This window comes from Porites lutea, chromosome 2 (assembly GCF_958299795.1).
Source record: "Porites lutea chromosome 2, jaPorLute2.1, whole genome shotgun sequence".
Classification (NCBI taxonomy): domain Eukaryota; kingdom Metazoa; phylum Cnidaria; class Anthozoa; order Scleractinia; family Poritidae; genus Porites; species Porites lutea.
The window spans coordinates 585,561-608,042 of NC_133202.1; the positions used below are offsets into that span (position 1 = coordinate 585,561).

The 22,482-nt window shown below is 36.5% G+C and overlaps 3 protein-coding genes across 3 annotated transcripts; 2 read left to right on the forward strand and 1 right to left on the reverse strand.

The window, feature by feature from the left end:
- Positions 1–1,879: 1,879 nt before the first annotated feature.
- LOC140926458 (uncharacterized) lies at positions 1,880–7,729 on the forward strand. The gene is made up of 6 exons (XM_073376195.1): positions 1,880–2,074; positions 2,447–2,588; positions 5,503–5,548; positions 5,832–5,918; positions 6,373–6,475; positions 7,001–7,729. The coding sequence occupies exons 1-5, from the start codon at positions 1,895–1,897 to the stop codon at positions 6,464–6,466; spliced, it is 549 nt and encodes a 182-aa protein (XP_073232296.1). The 5' UTR covers positions 1,880–1,894; the 3' UTR covers positions 6,467–6,475; positions 7,001–7,729.
- A 1,053-nt stretch (positions 7,730–8,782) lies between these two features.
- LOC140927320 (importin subunit alpha-1-like) lies at positions 8,783–19,420 on the forward strand. The gene is made up of 24 exons (XM_073376944.1): positions 8,783–8,918; positions 9,843–9,887; positions 10,163–10,249; positions 10,339–10,374; positions 10,490–10,542; positions 11,193–11,240; positions 11,394–11,441; positions 11,569–11,654; positions 13,199–13,285; positions 13,392–13,477; positions 13,868–13,954; positions 14,087–14,134; positions 14,260–14,322; positions 14,854–14,922; positions 15,128–15,184; positions 15,708–15,779; positions 16,100–16,153; positions 16,317–16,364; positions 16,527–16,616; positions 16,948–17,016; positions 17,499–17,540; positions 17,632–17,692; positions 17,954–18,045; positions 18,880–19,420. The coding sequence occupies exons 1-24, from the start codon at positions 8,868–8,870 to the stop codon at positions 18,976–18,978; spliced, it is 1,578 nt and encodes a 525-aa protein (XP_073233045.1). The 5' UTR covers positions 8,783–8,867; the 3' UTR covers positions 18,979–19,420.
- LOC140927321 (ketohexokinase-like) lies at positions 17,793–20,393 on the reverse strand. Its single transcript, XM_073376945.1, has 2 exons — positions 19,412–20,393; positions 17,793–18,226 (listed from the first exon to the last, which is right to left on the reverse strand). The coding sequence occupies exons 1-2, from the start codon at positions 20,347–20,349 to the stop codon at positions 18,208–18,210; spliced, it is 957 nt and encodes a 318-aa protein (XP_073233046.1). The 5' UTR covers positions 20,350–20,393; the 3' UTR covers positions 17,793–18,207.
- Between the last annotated feature and the right edge of the window lie 2,089 nt (positions 20,394–22,482).

Consider the following 22,482-nt stretch of genomic DNA (forward strand, 5'->3'; position numbering starts at 1 on the left):
GAGCCAGGAAAAACTGGTTCGCTTCTTGAATCCTTTATTAAATTAACCTGCGATCAGGTTACTTAAGAATAAATTCGTCTTTCATTGTGTGTTTTCCTTTTAACTGTCTAATTATTGTTTGAAGCAGTGCTTGATCAGGCCAGTACTCACTTGAACGAGTAATAAAGCGGGTAAAAATTGGCACGAAACGCCTGTACACGGGTACACCAAGCAGAAATCAGTCAGTTATAGCACTTCATCTTAGCTTTGTTCCCCGGCCTTCGGTGAAGGAAAAATGATTCATACATTGTAGTAGTTAACAGATTTAGTGTGGAAAATATTCAATCGATAGATCAAGGCTTTTTTTGATAATCAAGTTAGCCAGCTGGCTGATATTTGACCTACTAGTGAATGCATATTATATTCGTTTTCAGTTGAGCGTGTAGGTAAAATTGAACACAAATTCGGGGATCTTACAATATTCCTCGGTGATTTCCCTCAAATGAGAAATATGAATTCCTTTAAATTCAAAGATGTCAAATTATCCAGTTTAGTATCAATCTTTATTGTTTCTCTAACAAAAGGACATGCTGTAAACTAAAAAGCTTAACACAACTGAATGGGGTCCCCCTCACAACTGATCACCATGTTCTGTTATAAACACTTCTTTACTGCGGAAAGAACACATTACAGTCATTACATAAAAATGCGTGGTAATATATACATCACTTCCAACTCAAATAAACTTTTTTCTGGATGCCCGGACACTCAGTTCATGTAAGGTTTGCCGTAGCTTCGACTGACCCCATCTGCCCAAAGCATCTCGCCGTACAAAAAAAAACCCGGTACCAGGCGCGAATCCACACCGGTTTCCACCGTTTTACGGAAATCGGTCAGATTTTCACCTGAATTTCATCCGATTACTTCGAGTCGTTATTACTGCCTCAGTTGCTGAGAGGAGAAAACGACTCGAAGTACGAGCGAAATACGACGAAGTACGAGCTCCCCTAAAAACCCCTGCGTGGGAGGCTAATGAAATTCAGGCTAGTCAGATTTGCCATAACAAATATTTTTTTAAATAACAACAAAAAAACTTTGCAAGTTAAAATCGAGAGATGAAATAATCCGCCAATTTGCAAGGCTTAATCCATGGAGAATAGAACTGGCCAATGGCTGGCTGAATGACTTAGAAATCCAAAAAATTTCAAGCTGGAGCATGCACCCTAACCCCCCTATGTCATGTCTTTTTCTGGTCACTTGTAAAACAGCAGTTCAAAACTTCCCATGCACGCGGATTTTCTTCATCAGTCAAATAATAGAAACATACCGCATGTATCGCTTCTAAGTTTATTCTAGACAGCTTCCAGCTTTGTTTTCTTATTTCAAGAAACAAACATTTAACTGTTATCGGCCGGCCGAAGACTGGAAACAGCGAAAAGAATTAGGGACCCCGACTCCTTGGAAATATCTTGTCTCTCTGACAGCTATGCAGCATTCAAGGCTCTCAAATTCAAAGCATCGTGAATTAAAACTCATATATTATTAAAACACATGATTTGACGCTGTATTTGTTATGATATATTGGAAGGAACTAGCTAGGATCAGAAAACTGTTGAGTAGTTCCAAAAACATTCAAAAACTCTGAAAGAGACATATATACCCTATTCCTTTCTGTTTTGACCTTAGGTTCGTTAATTCATCTCAAATAGCCGGGTATTTTTGATATACTAATCGAGAATTTTAATGTACTGTTTGCACGGAGCCGGGAACTATTACACCTGCCATCATTACAGGCGAGTCCAGAAAGGTCTATTTTGTTCCTACGATATAAAAGGTATTCTGATTGGTTGAGTTCAACTGTAAGCCAATCAAAGAGCTTGATATATTCGGTGCACTTCGTTTTTCCCACACAAGCATGCATACTGTTGTCGATCTAATGGCGGAGAGAAAGGACGAGGACGTTCGAAAAAGGAACAAGGAAATTCCTTCCTGGGCTCCTGGAGGCGCAGATTATGATCCAAACCTTCCTTATGGGCCTAAAGTTTATGTAGCAAGACGAAAAAAACCCGATCCTTGGTGGGTCACAGCAATCGAGGTACGAATGATCGATGTTTCCTATGGCAGAAGTTGTTGTGTTAATCAGCGTTATTTTATTATTTAGCCTTTGCCATAGGAATGACCTGTATTCCCATTTTCTAGCGTTTAATAGTTGTGCCCCATTAATTTGGTCGGCCTCGTACACTGTTTGATCGAAAAATATGCATAGTGTGCGCGGTTGAATTCCCCTTAATTTTGTTTTGCATGGAAATGAGAAAGGGGTTCGGGCCCGAGGGTTCTGTTTTGCTAATTTCCCCCCAACCCTATTATAAGAAGCTTGATATCCTTCTTGCCGATTAAAGTCGAGCTTTGTAGCTTACAAAGAGTCTGTAGCTTGTGATTATTTTCATATTTTGTCCTTTTCATTCAGGTTTCTGTCGTTGTTGGTGTTCTGTTGTTCTTCGTCTACATGTATTTTTACATGGATCATCTTCACTTTCACGTCTTAAATGCGTACGCCAACGTTGGGGTGTCTCATGCACAGCATCATGTTGCTCATAAATACCTCAATGGTAAGATAATTTATGTGAATAATAAGAACTTTGCTTACGTTCTTAGAACCATTTCGAATATTTTGCCCGTTGAAATATTATCAGATTTTTATTTAACATTATAAGCAAATGCCCGGGTTTACTTAAAACCCGGTATCCGGAAACCTCATGCCGAACGCCGAATAGTGATTAGGGTCAGGAAACTGCGTGTATCAGTTTCCATGTAGGGTCATTATGCTGTGAAAATAGACCTGAAACTTGATTCACTCAGTTTCCTAACATTCGGCAGACTTGCCAAGTCTAACAACTTTGTTGTGGGTCTTAAGGTTTTCACCCGCGGCGGGCACTTGGGTATTTTTTGGGTGGGTATGTGCTGCCCGGAACTCCAAATTGGCACCCCATTCTAAAATAAATTTCCCCTAAAGAATTGGGCCAATTTTTTATACCCCTTTCTAGAATTCGCCCTAAAACTGATACCCTGTTCTAGAAATAGGCCAATTTTTTATACTCCGTTCTAGAAAGTTTGTAAATTGAAATAGCCCTCTTTTTTTTAAAAGGATATTTCTTTATTTGTTCGACTTATACATCAAATAAATGCTTCTTCATAATCATCTGGAGTACATTTCCTATGCATGTGGATACAATGCGGTTAATTATGACACAAAATCTCTCACCATGCACAGAACCACCCTCGTAAGCTAATGATTTTCCTTCTCCTTCCCCTGTCTCTTTCTTTTGAGCCCGTCTCCATCTCCCTCGGGTACATTATGGACTCGTGCCAAACTTCCACACACCTATTTATCCAAGATGGCGGAGTCAGCGCTCGCGGCTCGGGCCAAAATACACCCACCCTGCACACTACAACACAGGGTGCAACAAGAGTACAACAGTTTGCTTGTTAACGCATTGAACCGTATTTTTAAAAGCAATCTTTCCTTGAATAATTTTAAATGGCTGCTTACAAAACTGGTGCTTTCGTGCGTTTGAAACATTATACCCCGTTCTAGAAAACACCTGTGAAATGGGTACCCCGTTCTAAATCAGGAGCTTCAAAATCACGACCCCGTCGGGCGGCACATACCCTTATAGGTAATGTATGGGGGTACCCCCCCAGGGGTTTTCACGACCTATCTCACACTCTCAGGAGTTGGCAACTGATTTCTCACACTTTCTCGAAAAGTCAAACTCCAAAAAAATTTTGGAGTGGTAGGGTTCGTTTTGATCGATAGCTAACTCAATCCAAATAAAACATTTAGCGGTCACTCTTCATTACATTCTTTTAGCCTACCGCGACTTGCCGCTGCCACCAAATGCACAGACTTACTGTTTCTCATGTTTCAAGATGGCCACCAACAAAACATAGAAATTAAAAAACCTAAATTGTGAAATTGATTGTGATATTTAATTACCACTCCAGTTTTAAAGTGATATGTGGGGTCTATTTAGTCGCCAGTTGGTGCCCATAAAGAAAAGTTAATTTTGGACCCTGATATGTAACTTCCAATACCCATAATCCCCCCTGGAAGTCCTTCCACTTGGAAATTTGGGACATCTAATAACTCTTTACCCATTTCTCACTACTTTTTCCAGCTCTAGGTTTAGAATCTCACATTTTTTGCCTTTTGGGGGTTGGCAAGTCTGCTTCAGAGTCATTTGGCGTTCGGGGTGCGGTTTCCAGATTCCAGGTTTGAGGCAAACCCCAAATGCCCATATAAGGTTTGAGCTGTTACCTGAAAAGAACCAGGGGAATGTTAGGATGGAGTCAGATTCATAGGGTGTGTTCCTTTTGGTGAATGTGAAAATGGATTTAAGATCTAAAAATGGATTTTGTGTTCCTTTCTGATCTGGTGGATCCTTTTTCAAAAAGGATTCGTTGGATTTGAAATCTGAAAATTAATCCAAATCCAGATTAACAGATTAGTGATCTATGCTGTTCCATTCACAATGGACTCAAAATTAATCAGTTGATCCACTATACCCATAGAGTTTCCTTGTTGCTGTAAAACATCTGAAAACACTGGAAGATTGTTCCTGGTATCAGTAAAATATCCATTAATAACTATCCATTTGTTGTTAAAACATATACATGTAAAAATGATGTAAAAGGGAAATGAACTGCACTGAATCTTTCTACAAACTCATTTGTAGATGTGATAGTTTCTCAGTCGTGTTACATAAAAAAATCCTAGCTACGAAACTGAGCCAGCAACCTTTACATATTCTTGAAGAAATTCATCAGGCTAGTGAAGTTAATATCGATTTAAATGTTCTCAAAACATAGCCAGTCTTAATGTCTTAATGATGCTGACAGTTTATGTATTAGATCGAACACTCCTACTATGAACAGGGACGAGGGAGCCTATCAGCTTTCTCCCATACGGACACAAGTAATCTCCACCCCCAAACCAGGGGGGGAGGGGGCATCTGCAGAGTGACTTTGCGCATTTATCGTAATAATTAACACCTTCAGAAGCCTATTGAAGGCTTCTGACACTTCTAATGTTTTCCAAGTTTTGATAAAGATGGCTGACAGTTATCGAAACTGTCAGCATCATTAAGACGTTAAGACTGGCTGTGTTTTGAGAACATTTAAATTGAACCTATACATAATTTTCAACTTTAACTTGCTTCTTTCTTGATCTGTTTATGTTCCTCTACATCGCTGGTATTTGAGTTGCTGACTACAAAATTTTGCATGGTATAATATTTGTCAAACAGTGGAAAACACATCATTTCTTAAGAGCAGGCTGTCACATTGAACGCTTTTGCAAATGTTTACCAACGTTACAGATCTAATTTTGGATTTCAGTGTGAAATCGGGCAAATCTAGGATCAAAAATCTATTTTTGGATTTCCCGAAAGGTCAACATACCCATATTGTATATTAAGAAGGTGAAGAGAAAAAAATATTTATTTCTTGGTGGCCTCATTTCAGGACACGGAGTTGCAAAAGATGAAAAAATGGCATTTTATTGGTTCAGGTTAGATGAGTTTTTTTCTTGTGTGTGTTGTAGTTTAATGTTATTCTTTGCTCAAATTGTATTTTCCTTTGTTTTTGGTTATTGCTATGTTTATAAAATGAGTGTAAAACACAGGAAAACAAAATTGAACCGAGAATGAATTAATTGAACCACAATGTGTAAAACCAAAATGTTATATCTGATGAAAAATCCTGTCTAGGTTATGCTAGTCAACTAAAACATTTATGTTATTCTTGAGATCTCAGTACTTATGGTTTTATAAGAGTTATGTATTTAATTTCAGGGAGGCAACCAAAAATGGCCATGGACATGGGGCATATAATCTTGTTGCTGGACATTTACAGGGTTATAACACGGATGTCGAAGAACAGTAAGATTCTTTTTTGTTAAAAAAATGAAGCAGTGACTTGGGAAAGCCAGCTAGATATGCTGGTGTAAAATTTCTTTCCTTTGAATTGGAGGATTTGACAAATGATTACATGCATCCTTTGAATTATCTGTAGAATGTGTTTGTTGCATTTTATTGGTAGCATGTCAAGTAGACTATAAAATAATAAAAACATTGGCTGACATTTGCAGTCCCCTGGTTACCTTTTTCATCTTCTCTGTCAGGTCCTTGACTGTAATCAGAACTGCTATAAATAATGTATCCATTAGTGAAAACTTCTTACAATAAAATTACCCTCACGGACTTATTTATTAATCTGTAAGGTAAAATTTTGTTCATGCTACGCAAGTTCTGATTGTATTTGATTTATTCCAGTTATTTCGGTGGTTATTGTATAATGTTGAAACATTATTAATATCTTTTTATAAAACTTCAGTGAAGTTGAACCACTTCTTAAAATGGCGGCTGATAAAGGTGTAGAAGAAGCCAAGAGAGCTCTTAGGGACTTGTACCCACACAAATACCAGTAATGTAATCAGGTCAGTGTCAGTGAACTTGAGTCAGTATACTGAATCTCAGTGCAAACAATCTTTGTATTGACTCAAACATTTAACAAGTTGTTCTTTCATTAGTAACCCAGCTAAATTTTTAAAACGCTTTAAACATCCATACTGCCACTGATTTTTTTATGTCTTCTTCTCCTATAACCCCTCAGTAAGGTCCTGCAAACCTTCAATATTTCCTTCAAAACTCTGACCTACCATTCCCTGTGAAGTCACATGTAAACTTACAAAACTCTATCAGCTATATTGTTAGCTAATGAGAAAGAAAAGAGTAATACGACTTACTGGTATGCCCTTTTCCACCCTATTTTCTTTTAAATTCTAAAAACTTAGTTAGCTTGCATGAAGCATTATTTTAATAGTTATTTTATTATTACAATTTAATTTCTTCTTGAAAATCATTTATCTGTTTATAAGACCTCAGTCAGTTTCATCTCCACTTCTGGTTAAACTGCTTGCTTAGGTTCCTATTGAATTGTCTTTGTTTTTTGTATTTTTCAGGCTAAATGTATTTGCTATCATCATTTGAGTAGTTGCCATTGCTCTTGTACACATCAACTTGGACCTTTTTGCCAAAGTAAACAAATGCTTTGTAAAATAGATTTTGATATTAGCATTGTCTGTGGGATTTTAAAAAAGCCTTAACATTGCATTAAGGCTGCTGGTTTTTATGGTTACAATACTGTGTCTGCTAAACCTTTGCTTGCAGGCTAGTTTACAAAAAAAGAAGTAAAAAACAGCAAACAACCACACTTTTGAACTAATTAGAGTTGTTATTCGTTACAGTTTAAGTCTTTTTGGCCTCCTGTAGTGGCCCATATAAATGGGAAAATATCTATATGTTTGCATTCTATCCAGAGTGCATTTTTGCAGGTTTTACAACCCAAATCATATATTTCATGTTAGTCTCACTGAGTGGATATATCACTTGACAGTCTGTTGACTTTAACAGGGCAAATACACAATAATTTATAGACATAGAGAGGTTTATTTAAAGAAGCAGCAGAAACTTTGAAACAGTGTATATTATTTATTTGTATAGAATAACTATGTTATATTATAGGTAGTGAAGGTTTATTTTGTTTTGGGCTGTGAGAATTATACCAGTGTAGCTGGCTCATTGGTTGAATTGTACATTTTCTGATTTTAATGTTTCAGCTCTACTAATAAAAAACTGTCACTTAATATATTGTCAATAAAAGTAATAAAATTATGACTTTCCTTTGTGAATTGTGGTGTCCATCCCTGTATACTTCAGTTGATTTGAATTTGGTTTGGAAATTATTATTTTAACTTTGAGACCAAAATTCATTTAAATTTAAATAAATAACTGTTTACACTCAAAATTTGTTTTACTTTTAAAATTTAAATTTAACTTTTTAATCAAAATCATTTTAACCTTGTATGAATTATCAATAGGAGGCCGATGACACCTTTTTTGCAAATACACATGAAGTACTATAACCGACCTCAGTTGTTCACTACAAGTCCTCTAGCATGTCAGTGCTTGGGACTCTTATCAACTCTTTATCCTTCTCTCCTTATGAAAATTACCAAGCTTGAGCTTTCAACAGATATCACTGATGAAGTGTGATTTTTCATAGGCATTTATGAAAATAATAGGGGGCTACTTTTACGTACTTTCTTCTGGCTCACCGACTGATTTGTTCCATGTGCTTTAAATTATGGAACACCCGTGCAGGAATAACAAACTTTACAACACCATCCTTACTACCCAATATTATTATATTCATGAAAATTGCAGAGCAGAAACCTTGAACAGGGTGTGTATATTGGCATAGCCTGTGATCATGCCCTCTCCCTAATATCCCATTAAAAAAAGAAAAAAAAATCGCCAAATCACAGGTGAATTAAATAAACCAGGTGGAGAACAAAAAATATATATTATTCGCCTCAGTGACCCTCAGCGTAGCCTGAGATCATGCCCTCTCCCTATTATCCCCTTATGTCTCTCTCTCAAAAAAAAAACGCCTGATCGCAGGTTACCCTCAACGTAGATAATAAACTGACTGTTGAATGACTGTTTAGGGGAAGTGAATATTTTGGCCTTTTTTGAATAAAAGACTGGTGCCAAGAATATTAAGGTTAGCGATTGGTTTATTATATGTACTCTTACATGAGGTAGAAGTGAATTACAACAAACCAATCATAACCGAGATACGTTGAGGGCATTTCAATTTGATTGGACAGTGTGAATTTTAGCCAATCAGAAGCCGAGAATTCGGTAAAGTACAAATTTCAAAAGTACAAAATACCTTCAGCATTTCGAACCTCGGTGAACTTCAGGAAGGACTGTCACTCTCTGTGCGATTGAACCTTATTAAACCCAACAAATTAGCTGGAAATCATGGCAGAAAATCGTTTACGACATTTCAAGAATAAGGGAAAAGATAGCTCCGTAAGTTTGCATACTTTGTTGTTACTAAAGTAATTTTCTTTGATATTAGGTGCGATCGAAGACCGTACAAAAACTAAGTAAAAGATTCCGATGACATAGATACGTTCTCAGCAAGATAAATCGTTGTTCCAGAGGATATTTTACAAACAAAAATGGTTTCATTTACGCTTATTCACTTGACAGAAATTTAATTTTTAAGTGGATGGATGTGTATCATCTTTTGAAGCTTATAAATTATACGCGCATGCTGTTCGTTTCAGTTCGTCTGACAGTGTCGAGTCTGTCGAGGGTGAATTTAGATTCACTCTGTACTCTCTCTGTGATCTTGTATTCGTACAAGGGAAAACATTTATTGTAGAAAAAGGGGGAAAGATTGCTTTCTATTATTGAGGTCTCTCGCAGCACTTCCCTCTGAGAGAACCGCATCCGTATCGCGTATCGTTTCCCCAACACGTATCTCCAGTCATTGACATTGTCAGTGGTATTTTTCTTGAAAACTTTTCCTTTACAAGTGAGCTTCCCAAACCCAGCTGTTTGAGGAGTAGGGATTGGAGAAATGTTGAGACCCTGGATAGGGAAAGTTCACACATAAAATAATAAGATGCCCTGTCATGTTCAGGACAGAGAGTCCAAAAACCTTACTGCTCCAGAAGCAGACTTGCCAAATAGGAATTTGGAGGAAGTATCCCCCCCGCTCTTGACTACAACCTATTGATCACCTGAAACTGTGAAAGGTTGACACCTGGCTGATCAATAAAATCATTGACTCTAAAAGAGACAAAATTTAACACCCCTTTGATTTTTCCAAGATCAGTTACACAATTTACCTTTTTGACGGACCAGTGTGTGAATTTTAAAATTTAATCCAAGGGGTCAACATGACTAGGAAAGTTCTAAAGCATCTTTTTTTTCTCACTTTTGCAGGAGTTACGACGAAGACGAACTGACGTTTCAATTGAGCTCCGAAGGGTATGTAATTCTAATAGCAGAGCTGTGTTCTAGCAGCACCCAGTGCCCCCTGGCACCTCACTTTTCCTCTTGGGAGTCTATAAAGAAACCTTAGATTTTTCATAGAAATCCTGTGCTGGGCACCCTGGATTTCACAGGCTTCTCCTTATGGACAGAGAAAACTGTCTGTAGTTCCAAGGTGCCTGCAAAGTAAGTTTCCACTGTATAACTGTTGTAGTTTAATTTAGGCTAATTTTTATACTCTTTTTGTCAATACTTTTTCACTGTCTAATTAGAGTAAAAGAGACGACCAGGTTCTAAAAAGACGTAACATCACTGTTGAGGAATCTAGTCCACTGAAGGAAATCAATTCTCAGCAACAGGTACTTGTGTAACCATTTCAACCTAACACTTGTTGAACATTGTTTTTTTTCTGATGATTGCATAATGAAAAAACTTGATTTCTCACCAGACTGTGACTCAATTACCACTGCCTACAATCCAAGAGGTATGTACAATGTTATTCAGTATCAGTTTCTTGAACCTGACTTGTTTTTTTGTCGAATATTGGACCGCAGATTTAATTACTTTATGTTAATTTCCTCGTAATAATTTCCTTGCAGTATCTCAAATCAAATGATGACAAGCTGATATTTCAAGCTGTACAGATTTCAAGGTGATTTCTTATACTGTAAATCCTCTCTTAAGCCCCCTGGGGGACTTATTTAAGGGGGAGGGGAGGGGGAGCTTAAAAGAGAAGGGGGGTTATTAACTTTCTTCCTTGAAAAGGGAAGGGGGGGTATTAGAGAGGAGGGCTTAAAACAGGATTTACGGTATCTATTATAAGCAAGGAAAGACTTTTACTGAGAGCTGTCACTAAGATTTCATTTTGCCAGGTATATATATTATGCAATGAGTGGGCTCGGAAATGAACAGATAGGAAAATCTTTTTGTTCCATTTTCCTTTTGCTTCCAATGAAAGTATCCACTGTAAATCTTAATCATAGCTAGCCTAGCTTAAATGATCCTATAAATTGTTGCCCTGAAAGCCTGTACCCGTTCCCAGTATACGGTATTTTCTGGAGTGGAGACTATTAACTTCAGAGTGATAATCTTTCATGCCACTATGATATCTGTCTCGTTGTCACTATAGTGCCATTAGGATTGTGTTAAATGACATTAGGCATAATTTAGTCAGACATTGTCCAAAGAAGGAATGTTATTTGCAGCTCTATGATAACCTGAAACTTGTATAAAAAAATTAAATTGACTGTTGATTATTCTTCATCATGATAATATGCAATTTTACATTCTCTCTTGTTATAGGAAGATGTTATCAAAGCACAAAAACCCTCCAATAAAAGAATTTATTAAGTATGTTTGTCCACTCAGCTATTTTTCAATTCATATGTTAAATACAGTAGATAGTCTATTAATATTTTATTACTTCCCCATTTATTCAGTTTTACAAAGTTAATTGTTAGATTTTCCAGCTAACTTAAAAATATTTCAAATGTACTTTTTCAGCTCTGGACTGGTACCGAACTTTGTAAACAAGTTAGATCGATCTGACAAGTGAGTTCATGGCAGGTTTTTGCCTTGTAGCCAGCAATTTCGTCTGTTCCTATTTGTTGCTGATTTTCATGTTAGTCACAATACATACTCATAGCTCATTATTCTCACATTAATTTTCAATCGATAGTCCTTCCATACAGTTTGAAGCTGCGTGGGTACTGACAAATATTGCCTCAGGTTCATCAGATGAAACAAAAGTTGTTGTAGATGCAGGTGATGATTATTAATTAACTCAGTATTGACCAATTGTTACAGTCAACTCTTTCTAAATAGTCAGCTAGAGTTGGTCCCTGCAGCCTTTCTTTTCCGTCTTTAATATTGTCTCTCAGGGATATCATTCTGAGACAGACAGTTACATATAGTGCTGCTAGTCCCTATGGTGTCCATCTTAGATGCCCCCTCCCCTCAGAGAAAATCGGAGAGGGAGACATCTGTGAATCACCATCCTTAATCAAGTTCCCGTTTCCCTGAATTGTGGGGGAAAGCCTCTGATTGGTTGTAATGTTAATTTCCAGTGTTGTAATTGGTGAATGAATCTTAGAATAGATTCCCTGGGGAAAATCTCAGCCTTTGAGGACAGCTTAACACATTATTTTATATATGTTTATTTGTATTTTGGCTCTCTGGAATAGGCATGTGAAGTGAGACCACCAATGTTTGTGCACCGGTTGCGGGTGTGTCTTTTCTCTGCCAGTGGCTATTGTAAATAAAAGAGAAGGACCTACAGAATTCAATGCTTAATTATCAAAGATCTTATATTTGGATTTCAGCGTGAACATTGCGTTTAAGTTTTTCGGCTAAGCCTGTGTACTATTTTTTGGCCTACATGTGCCGGTCATGACTTGTAAAATTAGACAAAAGTAGAGCCATAATTTCTTGCTGAAGAGAAGTGAACAATCCTTTATGTGAAACCTACTCAAAATCATCGAACGGATAAACTCCTGCATAAAACGCTTGAGTGGAAATTATGTAAACAGTGCTTTCAAGATCAAACCAAAAACAATGGGAAATGATGCACAGGAAACCGACCGACTTTATGAGCTAAAAAAAGATGGAATAATATGTACGTGTTAGATTGTTCCAAAGCATAATATACTCATTATAAATGACATTTTAGCTAGATATTCTAGTTAAAGCCCTCACCCACAGAAAAACTGCGTATGGTGATGTAAAATAGTCCTGAGTCGTGTTGGTCTTTCAACACCTTTTCAACTGTCAGGTAAAACAAAATAAAAACATTTATGCAAATGTATACCGCGACACAATTAAGGATGACGATTCACACATGTCTCTCTACCTGATTTTTTCTTTAGGGAGGGGGGCGTCCATCTACTTGCAAGTTGAAGTAATTTTTAAAACAATAACGTTATAGGACCACTGGAACTGGATTTTGTAGACAAAGACTTCATTTAAGTTAAGCTTGCTTCATTTAAAATTAAAATAAAATTTGATGAATAAACATTTATTCACCTCTTCTATAAGGATTCTATCTATAACCCACTATTTTTTATAGAAGTAATTTTGAGTTTTTACTATTAAAAATACATAACATATAGCTTATAGCTTTTGAGAGAACTCTGTCCACAATGTAGAGCACTTCTCTGTTTAAAACATTTCCTGTTTCAACTGAAAAAAAGTAGTACTTCAGTAACGGTCATCCTGCCACACAGATGTTTATATGTGTCAATGTTTTTTAATATATGTACTTTTTCTAAGTTTGTTTTTGTGATTAATAACTCTCCATTTATATCTTTTAGGTGCTGTTCCAAGATTTGTGAATCTGCTATCATCCAGCCATGTTCAAGTTCAAGAGCAGGCAGTCTGGGCCCTAGGAAACATTGCAGGTATCTAAGTTGTTAAATGTTGCAAAACTTTCAACCATGTTAATATTCTTGTTAATGTTCTATTTATGTCTGACCCTTGCATTATTTGATGTGTTTGTGTATGCAGGTGATGGTCCACTACTGAGAAACTTTGTTATAGCTTCTGGTGCTTTGAAACCATTACTTGCACTGGCCCATAACAGCATGAATAATGTAAGTAATATTCATGCCAGAGGCTTCAGCTATCCCTACTCCCTCGATCTTTAATGTGCATTCGCGAGAGCTATGATCCAAAGGCATGGATGGGGAATACATAAAAATACTACAAAAGACTTATCATGGAACATTAATTTTTTGGGAACAACTATAAAGAAAAGAAAAGAAAAAACTGTTGATCTGAGAAGATCAACCTTCCTAACCACTTTTTTCTCTAGTTCATGTAGCCTCCATAACCCCTCCCCTTCCACCAAAAGAAAAAATACCAGTTGCAAGTGAATTAAATAGCTTATAATCAAATAAGTTCCCACAAGAAATGTTACAACTAAATGAGGGTTGACAGCTGGTTGGGTAACAATATTTTGTTTCCTTGGATAATTTCTACAGGTGAATTTCCTTCGCAATGTGACCTGGACTCTTTCTAACTTATGTCGCAATAAGAATCCACCCCCTGACAAGGAAACTGTCATAGAAGTAAGTGATACTTGTATATTACCCTGACTATAAATAACATTGTCACTTATTGCATGCATGGTCATAGAGAGGATTTGATTTGCCTTCTTGTATTTTAATTTAATTTACTTTTTATTTTGTTTTTGATTTCAGATCCTTCCAATTCTGACATATTTATTGATCCATAATCAAGATAAAGAGGTAGATAATATTATTTAGTGCATGTAGTTTTTTGGCAACAAAATTCTTCCAGTCATTTCCATTTTGTTAGTTTCATTGAAAGCACTATAAATTATGCTTTCTCTAAACAAACAATTGTTTTTCAGGTGCTCTCAGATACATGTTGGGGCTTATCATATTTGACTGATGGAACAAATGATAGAATACAGGTTAGCATAATTAAACACATACATTCTGTGTACCCATTCACACTTGAAATGCCTCAAAACACCAGTATGGAACCAACCATGTGTGATGTTATAATTAATGTATCAGTTCCAGTTGCAGAAAAAAGGTGAGATTACATGTCCAGGTAGAGGTCTACATGGGCCATACACCACAACTATCGTTTAGCATCTCTCTTGCATTTTTGCAAAAGGTTTCCTACGAAAATTAACCCTTCTTTTAAGTAAGAAAAAATGTACAGGATAGTAAATTAAAAGGGAGGAAGGAAAACCAAAAATGAATGCATGCCAATCAGTTAATCCTGAAGTGTCACCTGTTCAGCCTAAAACCTGAAAATTTTGCATTTTGTGCATTGCTGGAATGTACCCAGGAGATCATATCTATAAATAAAACTATTGATGGTAAATTTCCTTTGATAAAATTCAGACACAAAACATTATTCTTAGGGGGTAGTCAAGGTCATATATCTAAATTGCCATAAATGAGTTATTCAAGAAAACCTGTTCTTGCTTCAGCTTGTCATTGATTCAGGAATTCTTCCATCATTGGTGAATTTACTGGGCCACCCAGAAGTTAACGTCGTGGTAAGGACTTTTTCCATCTGTTGTGAGATCACTTATTTTGTCATTAGCATGTCAACCAAAAGGTTGACCGTGTATAAATTTATATTATTGCATTGAGTACAAACTACAAAGGTAGAAACAGAAAGACTTGCTGCATTTTAAAATTCAAATTCAAGAGTACAGTAATGTGGCCTTCCACTGTGTCAAACTTTTATTTCTTGTTTAGACACCTACATTGAGAGCTGTTGGAAACATTGTCACAGGGACTGATGAACAGACACAAGTAAGCAGGACATTTTCCATTAAAACCTGTCAGAAATTTTTGTACATTAAGTTCACTTAATATTTGATAAAAAAAAGGTACAAGGAAAGGAACACTGGACTGAACCTTCTACCATGCATGGAGAATAAGTCAAATGTTTATTGATGTTCCTTATGGTATTCCGATATTGGTATATTACTAAATAATATTTGATCCAGTTAAATCTGAATTACCAGCTTAGCAGCTACATAAGTTGATGCTATAGTAAGATGTGAGCAGGAAATGTCTTGGACAAGGAGAGCTTTCAGAAATAGTAAATTATCTGCTTGGTTATTAGTTTAATAACACAAAAATTTCTTGGTAGTTTCTTTGTGTTGTAGATGCATGTAATCACCAAAAGACTGAAAAGACACAAAGCAATAGCCACACCACAACTCAAAAGTGAACCAGCAATGGTTTCTGCAACACCATGAAACAATCCCAAAAATTAAAGTGAAATACATTACTATTCCATTATTAATGTCCTTTTTTTGTTTTGTTTTAGATGGTGATACAGTGCAATGCTTTGTCATATTTCAAGGATCTTCTAAAACACCATAAACCCAGCATTGTCAAGGTCAGTTATATGTACAGAAGACTTAATACTGTACTTTCAGTTTATTTTCAATCAGCTTTACCTTACAGGATGTAAAGAAAGTCAGTTTTACAACTTGCCATTTGGGCAGGCTGTAGCTAGCATGTACTAGCCTAAAAGTTGAAAATAAATTTGATGAGCAGGATTGATTAAGGTTCTTCTGTTATTTAAATGCCCCCCTAAAACTTCACTAGCCCAACAGCAATATCCATGAGTCACTGGCTAGCAGACACTACTTTCTTTGCATGCTGGCTAATTAATTTCTATCTCACAGTACTGTCTTACCCCTGATTTGTTAATAGGAGGCAACATGGGCAATATCAAATATTACAGCAGGCCCCAAAGAGCAAATTCAGGTACAGTTTCTGAGTAAAGTGTAAACTATTCCTTGCATGTAAAAATACTAATTAAAATTAATATATTGTTACTCTGACCAAATGATAAGTTAGAAAGTATAATTGAGAAAGAACTTTGTGTGTATGTTTCAGTTTGTTTTCCTTTTGTGTTTATTCCGCACAGGCTGTCATCAATGCAGGCTTGGTACCGCTGATTATAGCTGTGTTGAAGGTGTGTAAGCATGATACAAACTCTTTAGTGGGTTTATGGAGCCAGCTGTAATGAAAAGCTGTCAGTGCCTTACAACTGGAAGGTGTCTTTTTGTTAATGTGTTCAGAAAGCGTTGTTGCCCAGTCATTTTAATACAATCATGTAAATTGTTATTACTCTTAGGGTTGTGAATCAGTACGGGCAGACTTTAAGAGCCAAAAGGAAGCAGTGTGGGCCATCACAAATTTCACATCAGGCAGCACTCCAGATCAGGTACATTTCAGTTGCTAAGTCACCTGCTTCTAACAAAACACTTGAATGTATTAGTTACAATAATTTGTTCCAGAATTTGGCCAAAAGTGGAATTTCAAACATTAGGTTCACTGGTCATGAAATTTAGTGAAAATACACAGTAAAATTGTAGAGAACACAATCAGGAATGGACAAAATTGGAGAAAATTTAAAAAAGGTTGAATAATGCAACCACTTCTTAGGGTTTTAAAAAATTAAAGCCTCTCACTTTTATTATGATGTGTTAAAATAGTTTTGCATTGTACAAGCTGAGTGTTGACCTTCATTTTTTTTGTTGGTATCTTTCCGTTAGATCGCTTTTCTTGTGCAGAATGGTGTCATTGAACCAATGTGCAAACTCTTGGATGTCAAGGATGCTAAGGTCAGCTTAAGAATCATCTGATTGCCCTCCATTTTTAAATACTCAATTATTGTTGACAGATTAATTTACATGTATGTTAAGGTTTTGCTAGAATGAAACTGAGTTAAACATTTTAAGTGATTTATCTTTTGTGTAGAAACTCAAAAGCTTATTCTATGATGATCAGTGTCAGCCTGGCCTCCATCTAAAGTACCATTCACTCTGATGAAGGGCTAGCACACTATCACTTTTTGAGCCTTTATGCCATAAAGTGATCAACAAAAATTTACCGATGATATCAGCCAAATATGGGATGATGTGAGACAGTGAAAATCAGACTTTGTAGATGCTACTGATAAACCCTATGCCTCTGTTATAATATTCTTTCTTGTTTACTGTATGCTTTTTAAAAATACTTTTTCCTGTTTGTACAATATAATTACACATACAAAATAACCCTCCACTAACTGAATTCACTGACTATCTTGTTGTTGTTTTTTTAGACTATTCTTGTTCTTTTGGATGGATTTAATCATATTCTCCAGGTAAGTTGCCTTCTTATGGTTGATATTTTATTATGGACTGACTGTGTAAAAACCCTTACACTCACTGCAGTTAATCTGCTTTGATTGGTAGACTTCCTCCTCCAATGATCGCCTCATGGAAGAGGTTTGTAAGCAAATGGAAGAGCATGAAGGTAAAACATTATTTCATAACATTTTTATGCAGAATAGTGTATGTGCATGCAGAAGCTTAGATGTTTTGACGTTCACAGTGTAGCTGAACCCAGCTGTCTTTGTAAGCAGGTTTCTTGGGAGTGCTGAGATTGAGGGGATAATTTGTCCTTCACTTGGTTAAGAAGTTCCAAGGAGTAACAAGATTAGACTGACAGTAGGAAATCCACAACAACAAAAATGTGAAGCTTACTAACACAGTTGCCTGTATTATTATTGCTCAGGTATACAAAACATTGAAGGTTTACAGATCCACCAGAACTTTGAGGTGTATAAATCAGCTTTGGCAATAATTGACAAATATTTCTCTGAGGAGGTAAGTTCATGGCAAACTACAGCAAAAGTTCAGGTCCACTTGAATCAGTCTGTAGATTCATATGAAAAAAACCAGTGGCAAGAAATAATGCCTATATAACTTGAAACTTGCCTTGCAGTCTCTCACTTCATTCTCCTCCATTCTTGTCACTTGTACTCCGTGCTAGTTCTCCTCCTTTGCCCTATGGAATGAAATTCCCATAAGTATTATTTTCCCTGAAACTTCACCCCTTATTAATCAAGCCTAAGCACCCAAGCCAAAAAAAAAGTTACAGTAGAACTTTCGTATAAAGAAGGCCCAAGGGACTAGAAAAATGTGTTGGCTATAGTGCAGAGGTTTTGTCATATCAAGGTTCTTTTTCATTTTGTTTTACTATTACTGGATGAAAGAAAATCGGTCATTATACCAAGGACTTTGTTATATGGAGGTTCACTAGATGAGGTTCCCCTGACGGTATAGGCTGAAACTGTGTTCAACACGAAAAAAATGTGCTTAAAATTTATACACGCAAAATTCATCCATGAGCTGAGGCTGGTTTCTAAATTGTCACAACGATCACTTAAAAATGTGTTTAATCGCTATATTGACTGCTACTAATGATGGAAACATCACTTCACAATACCAGCAGTCATTGCAACAATGATATATTCTGTCTTTAGTTTTAAGGCTGGTTTCTCTATAGGTCTGTTACAATCAATGGACTTTTTTCAGCAATCATAGTCTTAATAAAAAAAACCCATTTTACTGACTACCACTCCTCGTTGCTGGGTAATTTGCACATTGTCAACATGTACAAGTCAATTCTGAAATTACTGAATTGATTACTTTATTTAGAGTACTGAAGAAGCAGAGGCAGTAGCTCCAGTGGCCACAAATGAAGGCTTTAAGTTTGGCACTCCACAGGCAATACCAGTGGGTGGATTTCATTTCTGAAGCCAGACAACATGAATCTGCCTAACAAGCTCAAAATTAGAAGTTATCAATATGGCCAAATTATTAAAAAGAGTATTATTAGAGAGTGTTATTGACAACCTAAATATTGTTGTTGTGTAATGATAGATTGTAAATAAAAGAAGTAGTGTGCTGAAGATGTTATTCTGTGTAAATAAGCAGAACGAGAGTAACTTGATTAGTTAGAGTAAGCTCATGAAAAATACAACAGCTATCATAGATGAAAGGAGTTACAGTTGAAAGCATGTGAATTGCTACTTGTCTACTTGTTAGATAATAATATTATTGATTTATTACTTTAATAATAGACTGTGCAGTCTCCCAAGGTTAAAAATGCATCTACTGCTAATATGAATTAGATAATAAATCCAGATCATATTGGGCTGCACATCTATGTTCTGAGTTGTGTGATTACCTCTCACTGCTGCAATACTGAAGATCATGTAGAGCCTTGGTTAAACCACTGTATCCATACATGCCGCATTTGATGCCAGCTAATAAACAAGCAAAATTCACTGTATCTTGTAGAGTTGAACCCTTATAAAGACTGTAAATAACACCAGCATTGAAAGTGTCTCCAGCTCCAAGTGTGTCAATCACTTTCTCAGGGTGGTAGGCATCACTATGTATTACATCACCCTCAGGGCTGATACCATCCGCACCCTCCTCACCCCAAGCACAAAGCATCACTGCAGTTGGCTTGGCATAACGGTTAAGGGATTTGATAGTTTCTACGGGCGATGAAAAGCCACGAAAGCGTGCGAAGTCTTTGCTAATAAACACGACGTCTCCCCTGCTTAGTAACGGCCAAAGAGTTTCTCTTGGTCTTTCCAACTCTACAGAAACTTTGATTTTCTTATCATCCGGCTGAGTAATATTGAATTCATCTACAATGTCGATCATTTTTAGAATCTTAAGCTCATTTCTTCTGCCTTCAAAATGAACCCATTTATAGTTTTTAAGGTCCAACTTTTCAAAATCTTTAATGTCAAGTTCCGGGAGGTTATTTCGTGCGTGTACTATTGTTCTACTGCCTGTTTTAAGACTCAGCACCACACAAGAAGTCGGAGTCCCACAGTCTGAGTGGTACGCACAGTTTTCATAAAGTATCCCACGATTACTCATTTCCTTACGAATGAAATCCGACTGAAACCCACTCGACATGGAACCTAGAAATTCACACTGCACTCCGAGGTCACGCAATACTTTAGCAGTGTTGCAAGCATTTCCTCCAGTCTGTTGATGCTGAGAAATGGCTGTAACATCCTTGTCCTCTTCGGGGTAGCTTTCACAAATGCTAACAATATCAAGGGCAGCAAGACCAACGCATAAAATCCTTTCGGAGTTCATCATACCAGTGATAAAACTGAGAAACTTTCAGCAAAAAATTACCAGGCATTCATTTGGCAACGAGAGAGGTCTGGGCCTAGTTATTCCCAGCCTCCCACGCAGGCGAACTACAGTTACAAAACTAATATGCCAGCTCGGCAAAAATATGAAGAGAGTTTAAAAATAGCGGAATATCCACACCACTCTAGAGATCCACATCGCTCTTTTAAATACCAACATCGATGTCAGAATCCTCGCTCAGGGTTATTGTGTTGCCATCGTTTATAATCTATCCTTACTATGAACTTCACATTGATCAAGAGTTGAAATACGCAAAGTCTTTTAATCAAGCAAGAGACTGAATGAATTGAATGATTTTGCTTCTTTTTTCTAATTCCCAGTATTTTGGAGTAATTCTCAATTTTCACAGCGTAGAGGGGGCGTTTATTAAGTCATTTACGGTATTACATTCTGATTGGGCAAGTCATTAACATAAATAAGAAAAAGGAAGAGTCCTAAAGTAAGATCTCAGGAGCCAGTAAAGGGGAAAAACTTCCAAAGAACTAAAAAATTTATATTTCTTATTTCCCCGCTTTAAAATAGTCCAGAGATACGCGTATCAGCCGTCTCCACCCGAGACTCGCATTTCAGACTAAGGAAGAAGGGTCATACCCACGAAACGTCTGTTTTTTTAAAAAAAAAACACACACAAACATTTGAAACTTTTTGATATTTTATATGAAATATTACCTCATCAGCTACCTGTAACTGACTTCCAGTAGCAGCCACAGTATCGTTTGCTTTCATCTTGTTTTTCCCATCTTAGTTTTTTTTTAAAGTCATACTCTTGAGATCTTTCCCAACTCTTTATATCTTTCACGCACTGATAATTTTTTTTATTAAACAAACCGGCATGCGTTTTAAAGCTTTATTTATTCAGTTTTGGGTCCACTTTGGCCCATGGTCAATGGATCGTCAATAACATTGCACTCATAGTTACTCTCCAGACATTTCTTCTCGCAGTCAACATCATTTTCAAAGTCCACTCCTAACCATTTACCGAACGGCGACACCCGAGCGTTTCCGCGAATAAACTGAATAAGGCAACAAATCAAGATTGTTGTTTTTAAGTCAATGGCAGTCTATAGAGTCTCAATATGGCTCATTCCTTATCACTCTCCGATTTATTTATGATGAAAATTCATTGAATTTTTTGCCAAGAAAAAAGAGCAATTGAATAAAATGTGAGTACTGTATCAGTTTTTTTAATGCTACATACATATGTGTCGCAAACCAACAGCATATGTAAGCCAGAGAAAAACTGCCAACGAGTTCTAAAATGTTGTCATAGAATGTCACACTCAACTAAAAGGGAGTCAATGGAATTACATTTTTCTCTTTAAAACTGAAAAAAATGCGCAAAAAATATAACATGGCAGAAAAAAACCAAGCCAAAGTATCCTACTACATCAGAGGTATAGTTCTTACCATTTTGAGTCGAGCTCTTTAATTTTTCCGAAGTTTCCTTAAATACTTACATGTCGAGTTTTACTGTTTTTTAAATTTTTACGAACTAATTCTTGACCTTTGTTTTAGTGAAATAAAGGCATGTATAAAGTTCTCCAAAGTATGTCGAAAGAGCTGCTTTCAAAGCCATGTCCTACAGAAACTATAATAAAGAGTCATTAAGAAACACTGCATATATCAAGGTGTTGAACATTTTGTGTCATGACACTTCGTTGCTAAAGGATACAGCTATTTCGAGAAAGGTTGTCGGCAAAAATGTGCACACGACAATCCCGAAAGGTAATATGGGATATGATCAATACACTGTTCCTGATACTGTAGCTGTCAAAACTTCTTTTATTGCTTTCCTTTAGCACGCACAAACATACGTCCATGGCCTCTTCTGCCATTCTTTCAAATTTCTTTGAAGAACAGCGAACTCAAAACCCACAACAATACTTTTCGTGATTGTTGCGTACACTTTTTCCCACAACCTTTCTCGAAATAGCTGTATACAAAATGTTTTCAAAACTAAACACAAAAATATAATTGCAAAGTGGCGAACAATACAGCTGGTTAACAACCAAAGACTCTTTTAATTTTCAAAAGAGTCAGTACGAGGTCCTTGTACGTACGGATGAGAACACTACT

What these genes read in the sequence shown, in the direction of transcription:
- LOC140926458 (XM_073376195.1), top strand. Translation starts at nt 1,895, where the DNA reads ATGCATACTGTTGTCGATCTAATGGCGGAGAGAAAGGACGAGGACGTT. An exon ending in TGCTCATAAATACCTCAATG is followed by an intron (nt 2,589 to 5,502) that starts GTAAGATAATTT and finishes GCCTCATTTCAG; the next exon opens with GACACGGAGTTGCAAAAGAT. An exon ending in ATGGCATTTTATTGGTTCAG is followed by an intron (nt 5,549 to 5,831) that starts GTTAGATGAGTT and finishes ATTTAATTTCAG; the next exon opens with GGAGGCAACCAAAAATGGCC.
- LOC140927320 (XM_073376944.1), top strand. Translation starts at nt 8,868, where the DNA reads ATGGCAGAAAATCGTTTACGACATTTCAAGAATAAGGGAAAAGATAGC. An exon ending in CAAGCTGTACAGATTTCAAG is followed by an intron (nt 10,543 to 11,192) that starts GTGATTTCTTAT and finishes CTCTTGTTATAG; the next exon opens with GAAGATGTTATCAAAGCACA. An exon ending in ACAAATATTTCTCTGAGGAG is followed by an intron (nt 18,046 to 18,879) that starts GTAAGTTCATGG and finishes TACTTTATTTAG; the next exon opens with AGTACTGAAGAAGCAGAGGC.
- LOC140927321 (XM_073376945.1), bottom strand. Translation starts at nt 20,349, where the DNA reads ATGATGAACTCCGAAAGGATTTTATGCGTTGGTCTTGCTGCCCTTGAT.